We start from the raw sequence: 21,605 nt of genomic DNA, 5'->3' as shown, positions 1-21,605 counted from the left end.
GTGTACAATCACAATATTCTTTATTTTCTTTGATATGTTTTCTGTCTTCTAAATCTTTGCATCTTGTTGACCTTATAAAACACTGCTTTTCTCTGGGCTGATGGCTTCAATTTATTTCCTCAATAATTCCTAATTTGTCTTCTTGCTTAGTATATAGAATGATTGGTTTATGTAGTATTTTCTAATTTAGTTTTGTGTTCCTAGATTAATTATTCTATATTTTCCTAGCCAAATTGTTTATTTTTGCTATACAAGTTATATAGATGATGCAACACCTTTTGAGTATGATCACATTGCTCTAAGCTTCTAGCTATGCTTTTAGATCCCACATAAGCTACAAATTCTCCCCCTCTACAAATTCAATCATATTCAGACATACATAATCATGAACAACAGAGGGCCTAACACTGACACCTCAGAAACTCTGTTCAGATTGTCCCTTTGTGGCCTACACTTAAACTAGTTTCCCATCGCACAGTCTCTTTGCTTTCATGATGATTTCTCTTAGCCATTAATCTCAGACGTGGTGCCTTGTCAAAGGCTTACAAGTAGACTACATCCATTGAATTTCCCTTATCTACAGTGGCAGTAATATCTTCAAACAACGCCAGTGGCTTAGTTAAGCATGACCTCCCCTGCCTGAATCTATGCTGGTTACCCTTAATCAAACTGATTTTCAAGCTGTTCTTTCACACTTCCTTATGGTAGTTTAATTTTCCCCACAACCCTTGTTAAATTCACTGATGTAGAGTTTCTTGGACAGTCTTTAATCTTTTTTGAAGATTTGCTTGCTTTCTTTCAATCTGCAAAAAACATCCCCAGACAGATCTGGCTTAAATTTTGTCAGTAAATAGCCTTTTGTCCCTTTGGGTTCCTCACTAGCTGTTTAAAAGTATGTTTTCAAAACTGGTTTTGACAAGAAAAAAGTCACAAAAAGTCTGTACTTCATGCATTTCTTTTGTTGATAGTGGTGGTTTTTTTGTGTGTGTCCATGTGTATGTGCTGTTTTCCTGCATGTGGTAAAATGTAAAAAACTATTGTTGTCAATACAGAGTGATAAAATTCAAAAGATTTTGGTCACTTTGCATTCATGAAGGTAGTGATGAGCTTTCCAGGGTGCTCTAATCGTTAATGCAGTGGAATAGCTATTAAAAGCTGTTCCACATGTATTCCTCTATTTACAGGGAGCCAGAATGCAATGTTTTATCCTGATGGAAGTGGTCTTAGTGATAAATTTACACATCTGTGTCCTCCAGTCTCGATTACGCATCTCCCAGTGCCTTGAGTTGAAAACCCATGTAATGTTGCAGCTGACAAGCAAGGCAATACACTGCCAGCACATCATTCTATTACTTCAGAAATACCAGGCTGAAGTTCAATGTCATGGGCTTGAACTGCAGAACTTGAATGGGGTAGAGTGAAGTATTTCAGACAGGACATCTTTCTGTGTGGCAGCAGCTTGCTTTGACTGTCGCACTCATCAACAAATGGAAAGCTTTCTACATTATTAGAAAAATGGACAAAACTTGAAGAACAGTGAACGGTAATTAGGGGACTACCTCCACAAGAGATTCAAATGACTGCAATTCTGTCTCTCTCTCAGACACACGTACACACACGTATTTATACCTTATTCATTACTATGGTAACTGGGCATGTTCAGACAAATGCATGCAAATTCAAATGGGAGTGGTATACCTAGACCTAAATTTTTTCATATCTCCAGTATCAACGATGATGTCAGCAGAGATATAAGTGGCAGACATAAGTGGGACTGCAAACTCTGTACTAGAAGAAAATAAAAAAAAGAACATTTTGCTTACATCTTAAATAATTATGAACCACAGAACAAATCAAACAATCCCCCTGATAACAGCGTACCTTTCTTTGCAGATTTCTTTGTAGATTTTATTTGAAGGGCATAACATGATGATTGTTAAGTCTCTAAAGATGAAAGCTATTGATTATTTCCTCACTTGAGCTGAAAATAGGTATTGCAGCACCTATCTTTTAGGTGCTTTCTGGCAAATAAACCCCAGAGCAGTATTCTGGTGGACTACTTACAGCTCTGCTTTTTATACAATAACTGAATATTCACTGAGCAAGACAAAAACCCAGTCATACCGCTGGCATGAGACTGATGTGGCGAGTAAGGCTCTCCATGTAAGAGAGGGCCAGCAGGAGTCCAGTTACTGTTCCTGAAGGTTTTTTCATATCGTATATTCAGTTTCTTTAAGCCCGGTTTGGAACCCAAACCTTCTACATCCAAAGGAAACCTTCACAGCACCAACAGGGGAGACCCTAGGACAGTCAGAGTATATGCCAGAAATAAATGATGAGACAGGCTTTAACTTCCTCAGAAGAAGCAGCTGAATGTGGATTTTCCACAATCTAGCCAAGTGCTCCAACTGTTAAATTACTCTCTCTACTGCGGGAAAATGAGAGGGCACCACTTCCACTCCCAGGAATATCTATGTAAGGCCAAAGTTGGCACGCACACTTAAAGAAAGCCAAGCAGTTTTATCCCTATGGAAGAGCATCTATATTGAAGATTACAGTGACTGTTCAATAACAATCTTATACAAATTGTCAGTACGCAACTGTTCTGAGTGTGCCTAGAAATATAATTTTAGGCTCAAAGGAAATTTTCTAATGAAAAATAGACGTGTAAATTCGGGTGTTCCTGGGGTTAAAGTAGCCACTGAGTGGTAGTTTAGTAACCTAAGTACTAGATGGAAATATCTTGACAATAAAGGGAAAACTTGCTGCTTAAATTCTTCTATGTATTTATTTACTGCTGAGTGTCCTCAACACCCATGAAATTAATTAGGAACCAAAGAGTTCAGCACATCTCAGATCTAGCTCTCGAATTAATAAGTTATATTATATTGCATTAGAATAATCAGCATATTTTTATTTTCTGAAATTGTCAGGTACATAAACTATACTAACCAAAAATTATTCATGCAGAGAGAAGACAGATATTGAAGGATTATGCCAACAACAGAACAGTCAGGAATCTTGTAGTTTATCAAAAAAATCTCTTTAACTAATTTTATCTGAAGAAACACTATTCTACTAATTCAAGTAACTAAATGTACATGCCATCTTCATCCTTCAATGAAAATGGTTGAGATATTCTGTATGGCATTTTTTCTTATGGTCAAGTGAGTAATTGTTAAAAGAGGCAAGCTTAATACATAAACACAGGACTACACTAATTTTTATGTCATCCCAAACCAGCATTAAAGTATTGCTACCTAAAATAACCAATTACTTTTTAATTAAGCACAGTATTTATCTGTAAACTCAATTTGGTTTTTGATCACAATCTTTAGCTGTTCAGGCATTTTCTCATTTTAATAAATGTTCAATTTTTTCTAGTCAAGCAGAAAATAAAACTTGTTTGAAAAATGATTTTGTTATCCCATTAAAACAGTCCTACTCAAACAACTCAATCTTTCCCTCATCCACTGGAAGTTTAGATTGCAGTATGTCAGATATATTACATCTTGTTCATATGTAGTCCTTTTCCAGTAATCTTTCTGAAACCTGTTCTTGTCAGTTCTCAAAAGCTAAGCAATGATTTTGTTTGCACAGGACAGGAGTAATTAATGCCTTCCTTTCCTGAATAGACTCTATCAAGAAATATTCAGAAATTTCTCTTTTATGGAAATGAAATGGAGCCTTTCAGAATGAGGGAGCAAGAACAGTCATGGGAGGCTTCCAACACTGAAGAGATTCTGTTTTCTTCTATCTATGCTACTCCTGTTCATAATGGTCAGCTATGCTTTTGCTAATTATTTATTTGCATTGCTTTGTTTTGCTTTTATGATACTGACAAGCTTTTCTACAGGCAGTCCTGAGAGGAAGAAGTAGAATAAAAGGGAAGGGCAGAATGTGTACATCTTGCTCATAGCCAGCTTAAACGCATGTAGGAACACTGCTGCCTCAGGGAACAAGAGAAACAACTCTTATTTGGACAAAGTTTCAAACATGAAACAAAACCCAAAAACCTGTGGATCAAAGCTCATGGAATATGTTGCATGTTTTAAGGTTTGAGATAAGCCTCTATCTAGGGGCAGAATTATCAATGTTATTTTTCATTCTTTGGAATTTGTTCTAGATCTGGGTCTTGAGAGGGGGGAGACTGGTTGATTTAGAAGGATGACATGGTTTCAGCATTCTCACTATAACAGAGCTTTTCCCAAACTTCTTTTTCAGAAATTCTTGCAGTGTTTCCCTAATCTCCATGGAAACCCAGTCCATCACCAGGCCCATCGGTAAAGTTTGTCACAACCACCACTAGTTCTCACCAGACTTTTTGCTTATTGTCCCAGGGAAGAGAAGGCCATCAAGATACGACTTGTGGCCAATAACAGGCAAACAGCACATATAAAGTGCATTTTATACTATCAATGAGCTACTAACACATTCCATGGAAGTTGATGTCAGAGGGAGAGGAGATCACTAAGCACCTGATTTGCTGTATTCCTTTCTTACCAGGACTTAATTTTCTAAGTATTTTCTCAGCTGTTCCTCCAGAAATCTCTCATAGGGCAAAACATTGAACATCACTGTCATTCAGATGGTCACCAAATCAAATCAAAATATTATTGATGACTATAAAAACTAGATAATGAGATGATGGGATAGAGGGAAGTGGCTGTTTATAATGAAACATAAGACTACTACTCTTTCAAGTGCATCAGCAACACTGACTACATCATGATCACTAAAAATTATGAGAAATGCATTTGGGAATCATACATCAGTATGACTTGAAGTTAATTAATATAAATATCCATATGGAATTTTTAGGTGTACGTAGGACAAGTACGTAATTTACAGATTCACATCACCCTTACTATCTATCAGATGCAAAGTTTTGTGCAGGGTGAAGTATTTCTGAAGAGCTGGAAGTGCACAGGGAAATGAGCAGGTAGCAGCTTCAAAACAAGCAAAATGCAGTGCTTTTCCACACTGCAGGAATTAAATTAAAAAACAGATTGTCAGAATATAGTGTGGTAGTCCGAATTATGAATAGGTTCAAGAACAGATTCATGAAGGTTAAATTTATTGATGGATGTGCAACATAGGTGCAACTTCTGGGTAAAGAGTTCCCTAAACTGGCCAGAGGCTGATAAAATCTAAGGCTGTCTGTATCTTGTTTCCTGCAATTTTTCTATGCATTTGCTAACGGCCATTGTCAGAGAGAGGTTATTTTGGTCTGATTTGATGTGAAACTTTTTGCATTTTTAAATAGGTGAAGACTGAAATTTAGCTAAATTCATGAGACAAGCACAAAATCTGGGCACAGCTTATGTCCCTGACTTAGCTCTTCTGGTTTTAAGAGTGTCCTGTGCCCATCTGCAGCATTTGTGCTGGCTGCCCAGTGCAGGAGTCATCACAGATTAGACCCTGGATGCTTTCATCCATGGGAATGCTAAACAGCCACTTTGGAGCATAACAAAAAGGTGTCTTATACTTCTTCAGCAGAAGAGGAAATTGTAGAGTGACTGGAACAAGAAAGATAAGGTCTGCAAAAGGCACATTTTAAAGAAACAGTAAGGGGAAAGGAAAGACAAATAGTGTTTAATGATGCACATCTGATGGTGCTAGCTCTGCCAGTCCTATGAGATAAAAGCCATTATTTTCAGCACATCAGCATAAAGCCTGTGTATCAGCTCAGCAACTAGACTACCGTGCCCATGAGGGCATCAGTCATTATTTAGCAGACCATATCAGACCTTCACAGTAGTGGTCTGAGGGCTTCTACTGAGGGCACTTGCCAGCAGACATTTCAAGTTTCCAGTTATATTACCAGTTCTGCTTAGTGAGACTACACCAGTATGCCTGTGTTACTGGAGACAATTAGGGAAGGTCATTATGCATTGCTCTTCAGTAAGACAAATACCAGTAAAGAAGATCAGGAAAAAAAAAAAAAAAGAATCATTATTGATGGATGGATGTGAGTGAAATAATCTGGGCTATGTCCTCTGTAAAATACAGGGAAGCATGAAGCTGCTCTGGGCTGTTTCAGAAGATAAGTTGTTTTGCTTGCTTTTGGTCATGCAAGAAATAGCATTCCCTAGGTATGAGTTTCCTGTCACAATATTGTCCATGTTGTTAATTTTGAGGTTTTTTCCATGTTTATATAATCTTTTGTGTGATGAGTCGCTATGCCCTAGGATTACCATAAAGCAACTTAATAAATCACACTATAGGCATGTCACTGCCTAACGAACTTTCATTTAAAGAATAAATACCATAATAGATAAAATATCCTAGAAAACAATGAGTGGAAGAAGGCAAATGACGAGAGTAAGGATTGATTTAAGAAAATAAAATAGTCTTGACTGAAACCCACATTAAATGCTGTCATGCTTTTTCATATGAGGGTTCTTTTTTGAGACAGGTTATCTTCCTCAGTGGTACTATTGGAAAGTGTGTCAATGAAATATAAGAATGATTTCCATCAGCTGCCTATTCTGTCTGTGCTGAATGCCGATCACTCATCTGACACAGTCTGTCGCCACAATAGGTTATTTTTTCCCAGTGGGCAGTACATTATCTTTCTAGTGTCAAAGAGTAGTTTCTTTTTTTAATTGATTTTTTTCCCCCAGGGCACCTGATCCTCATGCACACTGCTCTTTTGGGATAGTACCTAGACCACAGCAGAGTGACTGAGCAGATCTGAGAAGCAAACTGCTGTTGAAACAGTCATGCAAAATGCTTCTGCTTTACGAAACTGTACCTGAAAATACCAGTGCTACGTGATCGTGGTGGGTTGACCCTGGCTGGATGCCAGATGCCCACAAAAACCGCTCTATCACTGCCCTCCTCCACTGGACATGGGAGAGAAACTACAACAAAAGTCTTGTGGGTTGAGATAAGGACATGGAGACATCACTCACCATTTACCACGATGGGCAAAACAGCCTCAACCTGGGGAAATGAGTATAATTTGCTACCAGTCAAATCAGTAGGATAATGAGAAATAAAACCAAAACTTAAAAACACCTTCACCCCACCCCTCCCTTCTTCCCAGGCTTAACTGTACTCCCAAATTCTCTACCTCCTCCCCTCCAGTGGTGCAGAGGAACAGGGAATGGGGCTTATGGTCAGTTCACCACACATTGTCTCTGGTGCTCCTTCCTCCTTAGGGGGGAGGACTCCTCACACTCTTCCCCTGCTCCAGCGTGGGGTTCCTCCCATGGCAGACAGTCCTCCACAAACTTCTTCAATGTGAGTCCTTCCCACAGGCTGCAGTTCTTCATGAACTGGTCCAGTGTGGGTCCCTTCCATGGGGTGCAGTCCTTCAGGAACACGCAGCTCCAGCATGGGCTCCTCTCTCCATAGGGCCACAGGTCCTGCCAGGTGCCTGCTCCACTGCGGGCTTCCCACAGGGTCACAGACTCCTTTGGGCATCCCCCTGCTCCAGCATGGGGTCCTTCATGGGCTGCAGGTGGAAATCTGCTCCACCACGGACCTCCATGGGCTGCAGGGGCACAGCCTGCCTCACCATGGGCTGCACCACAGGCTGCAGGTGAATCTCTGCTGTGGCACCTGGAGCACCTCCTCTGCCTCTTCTGCACTGACCTTGGTGTCTGCAGAGCTGGTTCCCTCACATGTTCTCACTACTCTCTCCAGCTGCAATTGCTGCTGTGCAGTAACTTTTTCTGTTGCTTAATTACGTTATCCCAGAGGTGCTACCACCATTGCTGATGATGGGGAGCAGCAGGTCCATCTTGAAGCTGGGTGGCATTGGCTCTATCTGTGTCAGACAAGTCTGACAAAGAAGAACTGGCCCGTGGTGACCTGCCCCAAAGCCCTGCTAACTTCCTCAAACAGCCTGCTAACTTTTTGGAGGCAGGTATGGTTTGGATTGTACCATCTCATTTTTGCCCATAAATGGTAGCCAAGGGCAATTGAAGGTGATGATGATGAAGGAAGGGGAGAAAGAAAGCAGAAGTAAGCGACCCCACAAGCCCTCTGTGCCTAATGGCACGGACATGGCAAGGACCCACGAGGCCACCCCTTCTGGTGTGGGCTGGCCCCCCACATCAGAATGAGTGTGCACTTTTTAACAGATAAAAAGCCCACGGCTCGAGAGAGAGGAGAAGGCAGATCTAACTACCACCTAGGCCAACATTGCCTCCGTGAGGATGCCTGCTAAGGTAGTGTCTGCCACCACCTCTCGTCACGATGCACCTCAGAGCTGGCCTCTTCATCATTGGACAGCTGTGTGGGTCGGTAAGAATCCATGTTTAACTCTTTTAACCGTACCTTCTCTAAATTTCTGTCTATAGTGTTATATCTCTATAATTGGTTTTTTAGCTAACATAGAATAGGGTAATGAACCATCTTTTGCTTATTTTGTGCGCATGGTTTAAGTTCTTCTCCACCTGGAATCTCTCGATCCCCGAAACACTATCTGACACAGGAAGTTCCTAGCAGCTTCTCACAGAAGCCACCCTTGTAGCCCCCCTGCTACTAAAACCTTGCCATGCAAGCCGAACAGTGACAAAAGCACATTCAAAGCATTTGCACAAATCTATCTGTCCTGCCAATATGGTCTGCAGAGCGATGCACAATAATACCCAAAGAAGTTTGGTGCTGTCATGGTTTAAGCCCGGCCAGTAACTCAGAACCATGCAGCCACTCGCTCACTCCTCCCTTCTTTCTCCCCCCACTCCCGGAGGGATGGGGAGGAGAATCGAAAGAATGTAACTCCCATGAGTTGAGACAAGAACAGTCCAGTAACAGTACAAAACCACTACTGCTACCGCCAGTAATAATAATGATAAGAGGAATAACAAGGGGAGAGAATACAATTGCTCACCACCCGCTGACCGATACCCAGCCTGAGCTGAGCAGCGATCTGGGCCTTCCAGGTAACTCCCCCCAGTTTATATACTGGGCATGACGTGCCGTGGTATGGAATACCCCTTTGGCTAGTTTGGATCAGGAGTCCTGTCTCTGCTTCCTCCTGGCTTCCCCTCCTCCCTGGCAGAGCATGAGACTAAGAAAGTCCTTGATTGGAGTAAACATTAATTAGCAACAACTAAAAACATCGGTGTTATCAGCGTTGTTCCCAGGCTGAAAGTCAAAAACACAGCACTGCACCAGCTACTAAGAGGGAGAAAAATGACTGCTACTGCTGAACCCAGGACAGGTCCCTATCCTACAGTGGTATAACCGCGTAGATACCTTTTTTCCATCAGAGCCTGCCTTGCCCCTTCCATCTTTGAAAGAAAAATGGAGCCCCAAGGAACTGCAGTTAGTTACCATCAATGTGGGATAAATGTAGAAATGATGGATACTAATAGAGGAAATAAAGTGGAGGTGAAGCTGATTGTTTTTAATTCTGGGCCACGACAACAGCCTCCATTATGCAATATAGCCAGTAGTCTATGAGTTGGCTTCACTCCAAATTCTGATTTGCTGCTGCATTTAATGTTTGCTTTGTAATCACAAACATTTTGTTCCAGGATACATCAGATCCAGGGTTACTTTTTTTTTTTTTCATACACAGAATTACTTAAGTACAACCATTTTGAAGAAAAACAAACCACAACTTCCCTTGAGGAATCCTTAAAAAAAAAAAACAAAAAATAACACAACAATTGTAGATTTGGAAACTGCTTAATTCAGATACTACCTGGGGGATAACAATAGTAAATGCTGAATACTCTTATCTATCCTTTCTCTTTACAGCTCTATACTGCATTCAGATTACGATGATTCTCAAGTGTAAAAGTAAGTTCAGCACAAATTCCTCGATGTTCAAAAATGGTGAGGTCTGCAGTTTTCTTTTATGGCAGTGGGAACTGCAGATATTTGACACTCCTGAAAAGAAAGTAAAAATACAAATCTAGGCTCTTGACAATTAACAGTACCTTCTGTCCCTTTCCCAGCATCCTTGAACTTGACACTACAACCTGTTTTGCAGGTAAATGAGCTCAGACAGATGCTTTTATCGTTCAGTATGTACATTTCTTTTATTCAATAAATGCATCTCCTCTTCCATCAGATATTTCGGAAAAAGAAGGTTGTTTTTCATGCTGAAGGGAATGTCTATGACCTGATATATCTATCATAAGTGTATTCCATCCACAAGTCTGTTACTTTATCAAATATTCACATAAGTAAGTACCATTTTACCTTAACACTGTTTGTGGATACACTGAGATGCATTACCAGTAAAGTGGACTTACAAAGTCAGTAAGGAAATAAGACAGAAATAAAGATTTCTGTACAATATGAAATCTTGAGGACCCATCCTATAGCCCTTCCTCATTCAACTCCTGCTCTGAAGGCAAGGGGATAGAAAGGCTTGCAAAAACAACCATGCTTGTAGAAGTTGAAATTATTGTGGTACAACCTAGCTTTACAACAAAATAGCTAGTACTTTATAGAAGATGTGTGAGGCTAACAGAAAGAAGACTTCAGCTCTGTCACCTTTTCCAGTATACAGAAATTATAGATCTGAACTTAACCATTCCTAACAACAGGAACTCGGATTTATGGACACAACAAGAATGAACACAAAAAAAAAAAAAAAAAAATTAGGTGTCCCTGTTTAAAGAGAAATAATAATTTGCGTGTATGTGAAAAAAAATAAAAACTGAATTCACTTTGACAAAACAACTTCTCAATTTTCCTTCTAATGTGATATGACTCATCTCAAATCCTTTGCAAAGCGGTAAACAAACTACACCAACTCAGTAGGCATCATCTGCCAGGAACATTTTAAAAAGAAAACCATTACTGAGCTACTTTTCTTGTCTTCTATACAGAGAAACTTATTTTCCCAGCAGAAACAGTACTTTGCGTTACCTTGTTTTCATTTACTAGGTTTCCCTCACTGCTCACAGCAGCCTAAGGAATACCTCTTTAAGCCAGTAACTTATTTCTTAAGAATTAAATTAAAGTAGTTTGGACCAGGTTTAGGTATTTTCAAAACAATCCATTTCACTTAAAACAAAGCAGAAGGGCAAAGTTCAGTTTGATTAGTAATAACATTGTATATGAGACATATCTTGGATAGTAATTTAAATATGTGGACAGCAGCCTTTTGATTTTATTCCTCATTCACTGAACTAATTTTATAATTGGAACTGTAACAAAAATAAAATTATTAGTTTTTGTTCTAGAATCTTTCTGTAATCTAATTTCCTGAAAATAACTTGCAAGATAAAATAGTCATGAAGATCAAAATGACAACTATAAGCTGCTCTCTCCACTCTTCATTATCCATTACTGGTTTATGATGACTATTTATTATTATCATATAGTTAAATAAAAAAAAATCTAAGTCACCTGAAGTCAGCTTCTTGCTGGTGTAAATCACCAGAGATCCATGAAGAGGGTTGCATGATGTTATATTTTTTACAATAGTTCTTGTTTGGGGATTTTAAAATCTTTTGGATCAGGCCCTTCACTGTGTTAAATAATACTAAATTGAAAAAACAGAGCAACTTTAATTTCCAAAATATTCCTTGATTCATTGCTTTAAAGAAATTACTTCAGCGCTTCTCAAGAGTTGACAGGAAAAATCTGAATTGTCATGGCAACATGAGTTGAAGAAATCCTTCTTTGCTGTTTGCATAGATCATCTCCATGCTATCAGTTTGTTTACTAAATGTTGCTAAAGAAAGCAATTAAAGGCTAATCTCTCCTCAGAACCAAATAAATTATATAACTAGTGAAAGCCAGTGGAGTGAGATATACTTCACTGGTCAAAAACAGGTCAATAGCTTCAGATAGGTCAAAAAATTTGAGGCATCATGTATCTTCAATGTAAATGACACCAAGCTGTCGACATGCTGGAAAGAAGGGATTGCCATCCAGAGAGGCCACCATCTGGTGGGCCTGTGCAAACCTCATGAAAGTTCAACAATGCCAAGCACAAGGTCCTGCACAGGTTTCAGGACAATCCAAGCGCTATTTGTACTGCAGGATGGTCAGAGAATTGACTGAGAGCAGCCCTGAGGAGAAAGACTTGGGGGTGTTGGTTAACGAGAAGCTCAACATGACCCAGCAGTGTGCACTTGCAGCCCAGAAAGCCAACTGTATACTGGGCTGCATCAAAAGAAGTGTGACCAGAAGGGATTCTCTGCTCTCATCGGACCCCCACCTAGAGTACTGCATCCAGCTCTGGGGCCTTCAACATAAGAAGGATGTGGACCTGTTGGAGCAAGTCCAGAGGAGAGCCACAAAGATGATCAGAGGGCTGGAGCATCTCTCTTGTGAAGACAGGTTGAGAGAGTCGGGACTGTCCAGCCTGGAGAAGGCTCAGAGGAGACCTTAGAGCAGCCTTCCTGTAACTAAATAGGGCCTGCAAGAAGCTGGAGAGGGACTTTTTATAAAGGCTTGTAGGGATAGGACAAGGAGAATGGTTTTAAACTGGAAGAGGGTAGATTTAGAATAGATATAAGGAAGAAATTTTTCACTATGAGAGTAATGAGACACTGGAACAGGTTGCCCCAGGTAGTTGTGGATGCCTCATCCCTGGAAGTGTTCAAGGCCAGGTTGGAAGGGGCTTTGAGTGACCTGGTCTAATGGAAGGTGTCCCTGTCCATGGAAGGAGGGTTGGAACTAGAGGATCCTTAAGGTTCCTTCCAACCCAAACCATTCTGTGATTCTAAATGACATTTCTGTGATGGTTTGCATAGCATTTTGTATTAATAATAACTAAGAGTTTGAATTTTCTTCATGATTGTTAGATATGTTCCAGCATCCTTGTTTTAATGCAAGTTCTGTGTGTGATATGTGGCTATAATAAAGGCCAGATTCAAAGTCCCTTAAGGTTAATGTGATTTGGTTTTTTTTTTCTGTGAGTTCCCCAGCCTTTAGATCAGGTCCTAACTGGTCAGAATCTGACATACGGCAACCCAAACTATTCAGCTGATGACTAGTGCCTATGTCCAACATACCAAGATCTGCACAGCAGAATGCTTTTTCTCTACAAACTGGCAGATTTGTCTCAAGTTAACTACATTATGTACTTGTTAAAAAGAAAGAAAAATTTTGGCATTTTGTTTATGTTAATTAAATACCATAATAAAGCCTCCCCTGTATAGGTTTCATAAGAAAGTAAGACAGAAATGATGGAGTATATATAGCTCATGATCAAAATGCTGCTACTACTGCCACTGTTGACTTCGTAAAATCTATTAGCACTACATTCTTCAGTGTTAGAGACACTGCAAACAATGGGTCAAAATGTGTGCTCGGGATATTAACATGCTATGATAAAGAAAATCAATTTAATTTCTCAAGAGAGATGTCTACAAATGCAGAGGGTCACCAATTGTGATATTAGCAGTTGCTTAATAGTACTGAGGTTCTAAAAGTGAATTATAAAACAGCTTCCCCCCCCCCCCCCCCAACATGCTTAGTATGACTCAATCTATATATTATAAGAAACATCAGAAGAATACCAATAGAGAATCTGGCTGCTGGGGCAAAGCTAAAATAGTGTACTTAGTCACTTGGAAGCAGTTAGATTCTTCATTGATATCCCACAGACATTACTGAGAACAGTGTGATTTGTCATGACCATTTGTTTCACAACCAGAAGCACGTAAAATTAGTCTAAAAATAAATTAAGCACTTTGCTTTTTTAAATTTACTTCATCAAAGTGGCCTTTTCAAAATCCTCTCTGTTGTGCAACAAGCCCCACTTTTTCATTTTTTCTTATCCTCAGAGTAACCTGTTTTGGTTTTTTTTCCAAGGTTCAAGGCAAGGCAGGTTCCATGAGCTCACATGTATTCCTGTGATACCTAGACACTTCCTTCCCAACATCAGCTGCTTCCTGACAAAATCACTTCCCTGCTCCTTGCACCTCTAGCTGTATTGGATGGACACCAGCAGTCTGATATGGGTCCCAAGCTATATGGTACATGTTGTATGCAACATGAGTTCAGACTGACCCCTGATGCACTCATTCGAGGCAAGTTCTAGCTCAAGCACTATGCCCAAAACCAAGCCAAAGCTCTTGTTCATCTATTTTGGATACACTAAGCAAACTGAGCCAAGCTCCCCATCCATTTCAAGCTTCATATACAGAGTAAGGCTGGCTCTACTTTTGTTCTCAGTGTACTATACATTGATGGTGTTTCAGCACCAGTGAAGGCAAAATATGTTTGAAAATCTGTGTTCTCTTGTTTTTTGCATGTGAACACGATATGGCAAGTAATACAGGTCAAAAGAATTAAACAATGAATTATGAAGTATTATATCATGGCTACATTTGATCTGCAAATTACAGGATGCGGAAAAGATAGATCCTTAGACCCAGATTTGCTCTGTGCAAAATATGAAGGATTTGCTGCAACAGAATTGTAAGAGCATTTAAATAAAAAAAACCAACCCTTCAATATAGGTTTAGAAATGGCTCTCTAATAAAAAAGACATGGAAAACTTTCAGCCAAGAAATAAGAAAAACTTCATGTTTGGCAAAACTGCATGAAAAAGTCATTGCCTTGAAACGGAAAATAAGGCACAAAGCAAGTGCTGCAAAATGTAATTTTAGAACGCTAACCGTATTTTATGCAAGTTTGCAAAACAAACCCTGACACAAAGTTTTATTCATTATTATTTATTCAGCTCTGTGTCAGCTGCAGTGCTGCAAACATTTCTTTTGGAAAGCCACTGTGCAACACAGACATGAACACAGAACGTGATTCTGTACTTTAGTAACCATGGGATACTGTAAAAAAGAGAGGCATAAAACACCCAAAGACTAAACGATTCTAAGTTTCTCTGTAAATTGTCCTTCATAATTTCTTTAAGGAAAAAGCAGAGGAAAAGAAGAGGAAGCCAGGTAGAAGTCAGATAATACCATCCTTGGAGATATATGTTTAAAACTATATTACTTCAATAAATACATAAATCTTTTAATACTATCAAGTTTGGTTGCTCAGATTTATCCAGCTTTCCTTTTTTTCAGTCACACATGGATGCAAACATTGTCAGAAGTTCTCAGCCATGAAAGCTCATATTAGACAGGGTCTGGCTCCACTATTCATAGAATCATAGAATCATACCTGCATTATTCAGGGTAGCAATCTTTTCAAAACTGGACAATCCAACTGCTGCTGAAATCAACAGAAATTTCAGTTTCCACTGCAGCAGAACAGGGCCCTCACAACTGTCTGAAGTTAGCTTTTCCTTGACAGTGTGAGACAAAAAATGAATTTGAAACAAGTGAAATCACTATTTAAGAATATGCATGAATGTATTGTTAAAATACATAACCTAATAATTATAAAACTACAACAAACTGATTAATTTTTATGCTGGAAATTAAAGCATTACTGCAATTGCAAGAAATTGTGAATATTTTTTTTTTCTTATCTTTTGCTAAAAGCAAATCATTGATGATATTCTGATTAATCAAGAGGAATCCTGGTTAATCATCAGCAGTATAACAGTGATTAAATCTTTCTCTGCCCTTTTAACTCAATGTGCCCTCCAGGTAAAAATGGCAATGTTGTAATTTTTTCTCTCCTTTTTTTTTTTTTTCCCCCTGAGTAAGAAATGCAGAAAAAAATATTGTCTCTGAGCAAGTGAGACTTGTTATTGGCAATAGGATGCATTATTACTCTTGTAAGAGTTTTCAGTGCATGTGTGCCTCCATTTACTATTCAACTACTAAAAGCAAGCAACTGATAAATGTTGCCTTTGTGTGTGAACATAACACTAGCAATAATCCAAGTAATTTGTTTAAGCAGTTATTCCATTGAGAAATGTGTATAACAAATAAAGTGTAAATTTTCCTACATGCAATGGAAACGTCATATAGCAAAGTCTTTCATCCAGCCAGAACAAGGATGTGTGAGGACAAAGTAAGATTTCACTTGGTTTTCTTCAGGCATTAATGGCATTCGTCCCTATTTCAAAAGTTGCTGGTTGATAAAAATGGTTTACAGGAAATTGCAACTGACATAGAAAAGTAAAACATCTAAGTAAAAGAAAGTGACTCATATGCATTAGGAGAATTTCCATATGATCCTTACTCCTCATTGGAAGAACAAGCAATTTAGCTCAGTCTAACCTGGCTAATTTTGCAGCCATACGGAGAATTGGAGACCAGATTCTTATTCAGTGATGCTGATTTAAATCCAGTGGTATGCTCGAGTTTTATTAGAGATCATGTCTCATACTTAGGCTACCGCTTGGCTGGATAGCAGCTAAACCAGCAGCTCCCCTCTCCACACTGCATCCCTCTGCTGGTTACAGGCAGCCTGCACTACACTGCAGTATTGGTGCTTACGCTTAAAGCTGTTTACTAGCAGAATAATGTCATCATGGTCAAAAAGACGTGACAGTTCAATAAGGATTTGAGCAAAATGAAATTACATCTTATCTTTAAATTCATTGGAGGTCTTGTACAGACACACTATTAAGCAGTTACTTCTCTGAGGAAAGGTTACGAAAAGTAGTTTAATGTGACGGTGTACAGATTACATGTCTTGAAAAAGTTGAAAACAGTGGTCCCTAAGGCTTTTCAGCCTTTCTAGAGAGCATGGCAAACCTTGAACACATTGGTTTCTGTTTAAAATATTTACAGTTTCAGATTGTTCCTAATTTGGTGGGGCTAAAGTTTTCAAGAATGTAAATATATTGAGGCCACAGTCCCATACGTATCTTTAAAAAACTTGCATATGTCAAAGCATATGTAATAACAATCCTACCACATAATGAGTAATAAAAAGATGCAGAGCTAGATTCCATGTTTGTATAGAAAAAGCAGTCTGCAGGGACGGGAAATACAACTGTCCCCTCCCTCAAAAAAGCCCATGCCTGATCAAAATAATACATGTCCCTATAAAGTGACATGGGAGTGACAGTCAGTAAAATAAGCAGAAAACAATCTGCAGAATGGTTCCTATCTATACAGATCACAAATGGTGCTGAAGTGCCCTCAGAGATTTCAGCACATCCTGAAGTTCCTGAGTACTCACACCTGCTTGTATGCCGTCTCCAGTTCCTCACACCAGTATCCTGTTCCTCACACACCAGAGGAGCTGATAACCTTGTACTGCCTGACAATGGGAATTCAAATCTCATCTACAGGTTCAAAGGTCTAAAAGGAGTGTTGGGCAATCTCTGTTGAACTGATATGCTCTCCACTATATTATATTCAAATTGACCATATTTCCTATTCTTCTACAGAGTTAAAGACACTATATACATATCTTGATGGAAAGCTGGGAAAGATACAGATCTTACCAAAAAGTACATGCATTTTTATATTAAAAATATTATATGGTCAGAGCTGGCTGTTGTATTTTCTGTCCTTATATGGCAAATTCCTCGCTGGGCTGGGGGATGGAGAATGCATCCATCAAATACTTGGTTTTGCAGCTGGGTATTCAACACCCAACTCTGATGTTCTTTAAAAAAATACCCTTTTTCAGACCATCTTCCCTAGAATTGCTTTAGTCTACTCTGGAAGAGAATGAAGCCTCTCTAGAGAGACCTGCTTCACAGTTTGAGAAACACTGCTTTGGAGAGAGAAAATACATGACTTTAAAAGAGACAAACACTCTCAGTCCAACAGGACTAGGCCCTAACCATAGTGGTAACCTTCTGTGATGTACTCACGGCAATTATTTTGACAAAGCGATAGCAACAAACAGAGGGTACATAAAATGTTTTGGGGTTTATTTCTTTTTCTTTTCTTTAATAAATAAAATAAAATAAAATAAAATAAATCCTAAACTGTAGATGTGGGAGTCCTTTCACTGTCTCGATTCAGTTGAAAAAAAGAAATGTTTTTCCTTTTGCTATTTCCATTAATCTGAATGATACCTCTGTGCATAAGCATGTTTATGTAGATTTTGTTTGAGGCAATTAGGTGCTGATGAAGGTGTTGTATTTGGTTATCGGAAAGTCCACAAAATTAGCTTGAAAACATGTACCAGGACAATTTTAAGTATAAAGCATTATGTATTTCTACATTGAAAATAGGTTGTCCACAGACCTCAGGTCACAACAGAAAGATATTTTAATCATTTATCTTGAATTTTAGTCTGAGTTGAGTCTAAATTTACCATTTGTTGCCTAGCAGTATGAATTTTTACAGAACTGATACTGACATGTGCTGTGTTTCAAGCAAATCCATAGGTTTTTTATGTTTGCTTTTGCTAGGCTATAACCTATCAAAATTAGCAAATAGCTCTATAAACCAGTCCATCGTAACATGCACAGCTGAACACAGTGCTGCCTGCTTTGTTGAAGCCTAACTGCCATGATAGGGTGGTTTCTGTGGGAGTGGCTCCTTTAAATGACTCCATACTCATTTCCCTTGATGCTTAAAGCATGATGGACAGGGAAGAATCCCCCAGATATTTTCCAAAACAGTCCGATGCATCAAGTCAGACAAAAAGTGTCCAAAGAAACGTACAGAACTGCACTTCAAGTCTACCACAATGGGTGGTGACGCACGTTCATTTTCGTCTTTTCTTGCTCCTTTAAAAAGTTATGGAAAATTGCACAGCAACAAAGGGTTTCCATTTCATAACGAGTAACAATGTGGAACCAACCCACCTCTCATTTTCCTAAAAGATACAGGGACGCCTGTGGCAACACCTCCAGAAATTCACTTTTTTTTTTCCCCCTCATAAAACCTCCAAACCAACCAAACCCCGGGTGAATCCTATCACAGTGACTACCAAATGATTCGACCGCCAAGAGGCTGGGAAAACAAAGAGTTCCGGGCATCTATTAATTAAGATTTTACATGCTCCTGAAAGCCTAGGCTCTTCATGTTACAAAGGAAGGAGTTCTTTCACTCTCTGAACTACGAATGCATTTTCAGCCTCAGGATTACATTTGACTAAATATAGATACCCGTGCTCGATTGCCTGGGAAGGTAAATGGGAAAGAATTATGTCAAATGTCTCCGCTGGTTTCCCCTTCTGCCTGTTGTTTGACTTCAATATTGTCAGTTTGTAGCCTTTAAGTAGGTGTGTTGCTGCTCCACATTAAGCGAGGTATAATTATATTCTGCAGAGCAGCATCGGCGGCAGTGCCCAAATGTTCCTGGCAAAGCCTTTGTATGTAAGCAAAACACGTCGGATCTCCGCTGAATAACCATGATCCAGCCTCCAGCTTTTCATATGTGCTGTCAGCCATGAAAAGAAAACACTTAAATGTCAAACGACAGAACCAGCTACAGCGTATTTAACAAATGAGTCGCGGGTGTCGGCCCGCCCCGGGAGCCGGCGCGGCCGCGGCTGCCGCTCGTCCCGGGGCGGCCGGGAGCTTGTGAGGGGCTAGTCCCGTTCCCGTGCGTGAGGCCGGTCGCAGCAACGCTGCCCGGCCCGGGGCTCCCCCGCCAGCCCGGCACCGGCGCGCGGCAGCTCCGGGGCGCCCGGCAAACGTGCGGGCTGGGGGTGTCTGCCAGCCCCGGGCGCAGAGGATCGGGGGCCGACACACCGGCGGATTGGGGGGCGGTGCTGGAAGTTTGGGCAGGGCGGGCACACCGAGAAGCCCCCGCCCGCCCCAGGCTGTGTGTGCCGCCGAGCACAGCCCAGTCTCCCGGAGCCGCCCGCCTCAAGAGCCCAGTTTCCACCGGCGTCGCTCCTTCCCCGCGTTCCATTCCCCGCGGAAGCAGCGCGACCAAGGGTAGCCGAGTGGCGTTGCCTGGTGAACCGAGGCAGCGGCCGGGTACGGGCAGAGGAGCAGTGCCACCGGGCAAAGCTCCCTCCCGGCTGCCGGCAGACGGGGCTGGCCTGTCACCGCCTCTCCCTGCGGATGGCGGCCGGAGGCTGCCGGGGGCCGGGCGCCCTGCAGAGCCGCCTGGGAGGACGAGGGGGCACGGCCGCGGGCACCCGCAGGACGGGGACGGCTCCGGCCGCGCCCGCCAGCCCTGGCTGCGACCGGTTCGCCCCGCTCCCCGCACCCCCCTCCCCGCTCCAGCCACCTCCGCACCGAAAAAAAGCGGTGAGAAAAAAAAAATGGTGGGAACGATGTAATTTGCCTTGGGTTAAGGGAGGCTCAGACAGCACAGACCGCAAGGGGAACCGTGTTCCTGGAGGCAGGCAGAAACAGCCGGGAGCGAGGTGGGAGCAGGCAGAGGCTGTAACGGGGACAGGTGCTCAGCTGTGATCAGCCTTCCTCCCTGTCACTCTCGTTCGCTCGCTCTCTCGCTCGCTCCTTCTCACACACACTCGCATCTCACAGCATGAAAAAGCGCAGGGCTAATGAGAAGCGAAGTGAATAATGGGGAAGTTGTTGTCTCCAGCGATGAGGCAAGTGACAGGGCTGAGGCCAGCACTGAAGTTGTGTAACCCAATTCTCCACCGCCACCCCCCTCGTTTCTCCTCCCTCCCCCCACTGATTTTAAGGAGAAGCCCAGCTGGGGGTGGGAGTCGCTCCCCACTGCACGCCGAGCAGAGGAGCCCTCGTCCCTCCGGCGCGGGCGGGCGCAGGGGGACCCCAGCGCCGCATCCCCGCCTCCGCGGAACCCTTGGGGCGCGGAGCCGGCTGAGGCAGGCGGGGGGCGGCTCTCCGCGGCCACCCCTCCGCGCTCCCCCCGAGCGTGGCAGAAGCCGGGGAGGCAGGAGGAGGAGAGAGCCAAACTTGCCAGCCCGGGAACTGTCCCTCGCACAGCAGCGAGTGCCGCTCGTGCGTGCGCGGAGAGCGAAGTGTTCCCAAACTCCGGCGCTGCCCAGGCGGCTGGATGCGCCCGGGTCCTCCCGCAGCGCCGCAGCGGCGGCTGCCCAACTCCCGGGAGCTGCCTTCTCCCGGGGGAAGTGGACGGCCGGCTGAGAACCGAGCCCTCGGGGAACACCGGCGGGAGCTGGGAGGCAGGGAGAAGGGAGACCGGGCTTGGGGAGCCTGCTGTTTCCCGGCGCAGAAACGAAGCGAGGGAGAGAGCTCAACCGATCGGCAGTGGTTTAGCTGGGGGGTAGGGGAGGAAGAACCAGTACCATCACCACAGCCTACATGAATCCAGTGCAAGAAACCCAAATCTTACCCTGAGCTGCAGTCAGGAGCCCCGCGCAGAAAACCAGCAGAGACTTGAATTTCCTCCACGCAGTCATGTCTGCAGTTATTACACACACACACACACACTCACACAAAAGCCCCGGCGGCTCTTCTCGGCTGCGACCGTGTCCTCCGAGCAGCAGCGGGGCTAAGGACAGCGCCAAATAACCACAACGGGGCGAGGAGAGGCGGAGAGGAGCGCTCCGGGTCCCGAGCGCCGCGCAGCGCCCGGCGCCTCCTGCAGGACTGCGCGGGCCGCTCGCTCCGCTCTGCTCATAGCATCAGTCCCGCGCCGCGGCGGGGCTGCGCCGCTCAGCGCCCGCGGAGCCCCGGCGCCGCCGGCCCGCCGCCCGCCCAGGGGAGGGGAGGGACGGGAGGGAGGAGAGGCACGCCCGGTGCCGCGGGCAGCGCAGCATCCACGGCCGCCGGCGGAGAGAGCCGGGCAGCGGCGGCGGGAGAGGGATGCGGGGAGTGCGAGGAAGAGGAGGAGGAGGAGGGGAGAAGGAAGGAGGGAGGGATCTCGGCGGGAGCAGCGCAGGCAGCGCAGCGGAGCGGCTGCCAGCCACACGAGAAGCCGCTGTTGCCGCCGCCGCCG

The 21,605-nt window shown here is 42.7% G+C and overlaps 1 protein-coding gene across 4 annotated transcripts in view; it reads right to left on the bottom strand.

Annotated features, from left to right (window-relative positions):
- Positions 1–21,261, bottom strand: part of CSMD1 (CUB and Sushi multiple domains 1) — a 1,137,242-nt gene extending 1,115,981 nt beyond the window's left edge. For 3 of the 4 annotated variants that reach the window (XM_030490098.1, XM_030490097.1, XM_030490096.1), the window contains exon 1: positions 21,000–21,261. In XM_030490098.1, coding sequence (XP_030345958.1) covers positions 21,000–21,066 — 67 coding nt within the window. In that variant the 5' untranslated portion in view covers positions 21,067–21,261. The remainder of the gene's footprint in view (positions 1–20,999) is intronic. The other variant, XM_030490095.1, reaches the window with a different exon arrangement.
- Between the last annotated feature and the right edge of the window lie 344 nt (positions 21,262–21,605).

The sequence above is a fragment of the Strigops habroptila genome, chromosome 6 (genome assembly GCF_004027225.2).
Source record: "Strigops habroptila isolate Jane chromosome 6, bStrHab1.2.pri, whole genome shotgun sequence".
Lineage (NCBI taxonomy): Eukaryota > Metazoa > Chordata > Aves > Psittaciformes > Psittacidae > Strigops > Strigops habroptila.
The sequence above is the reverse complement of the archived record's forward strand: the minus strand, read 5'-3'. Positions and strand labels throughout refer to the sequence as shown.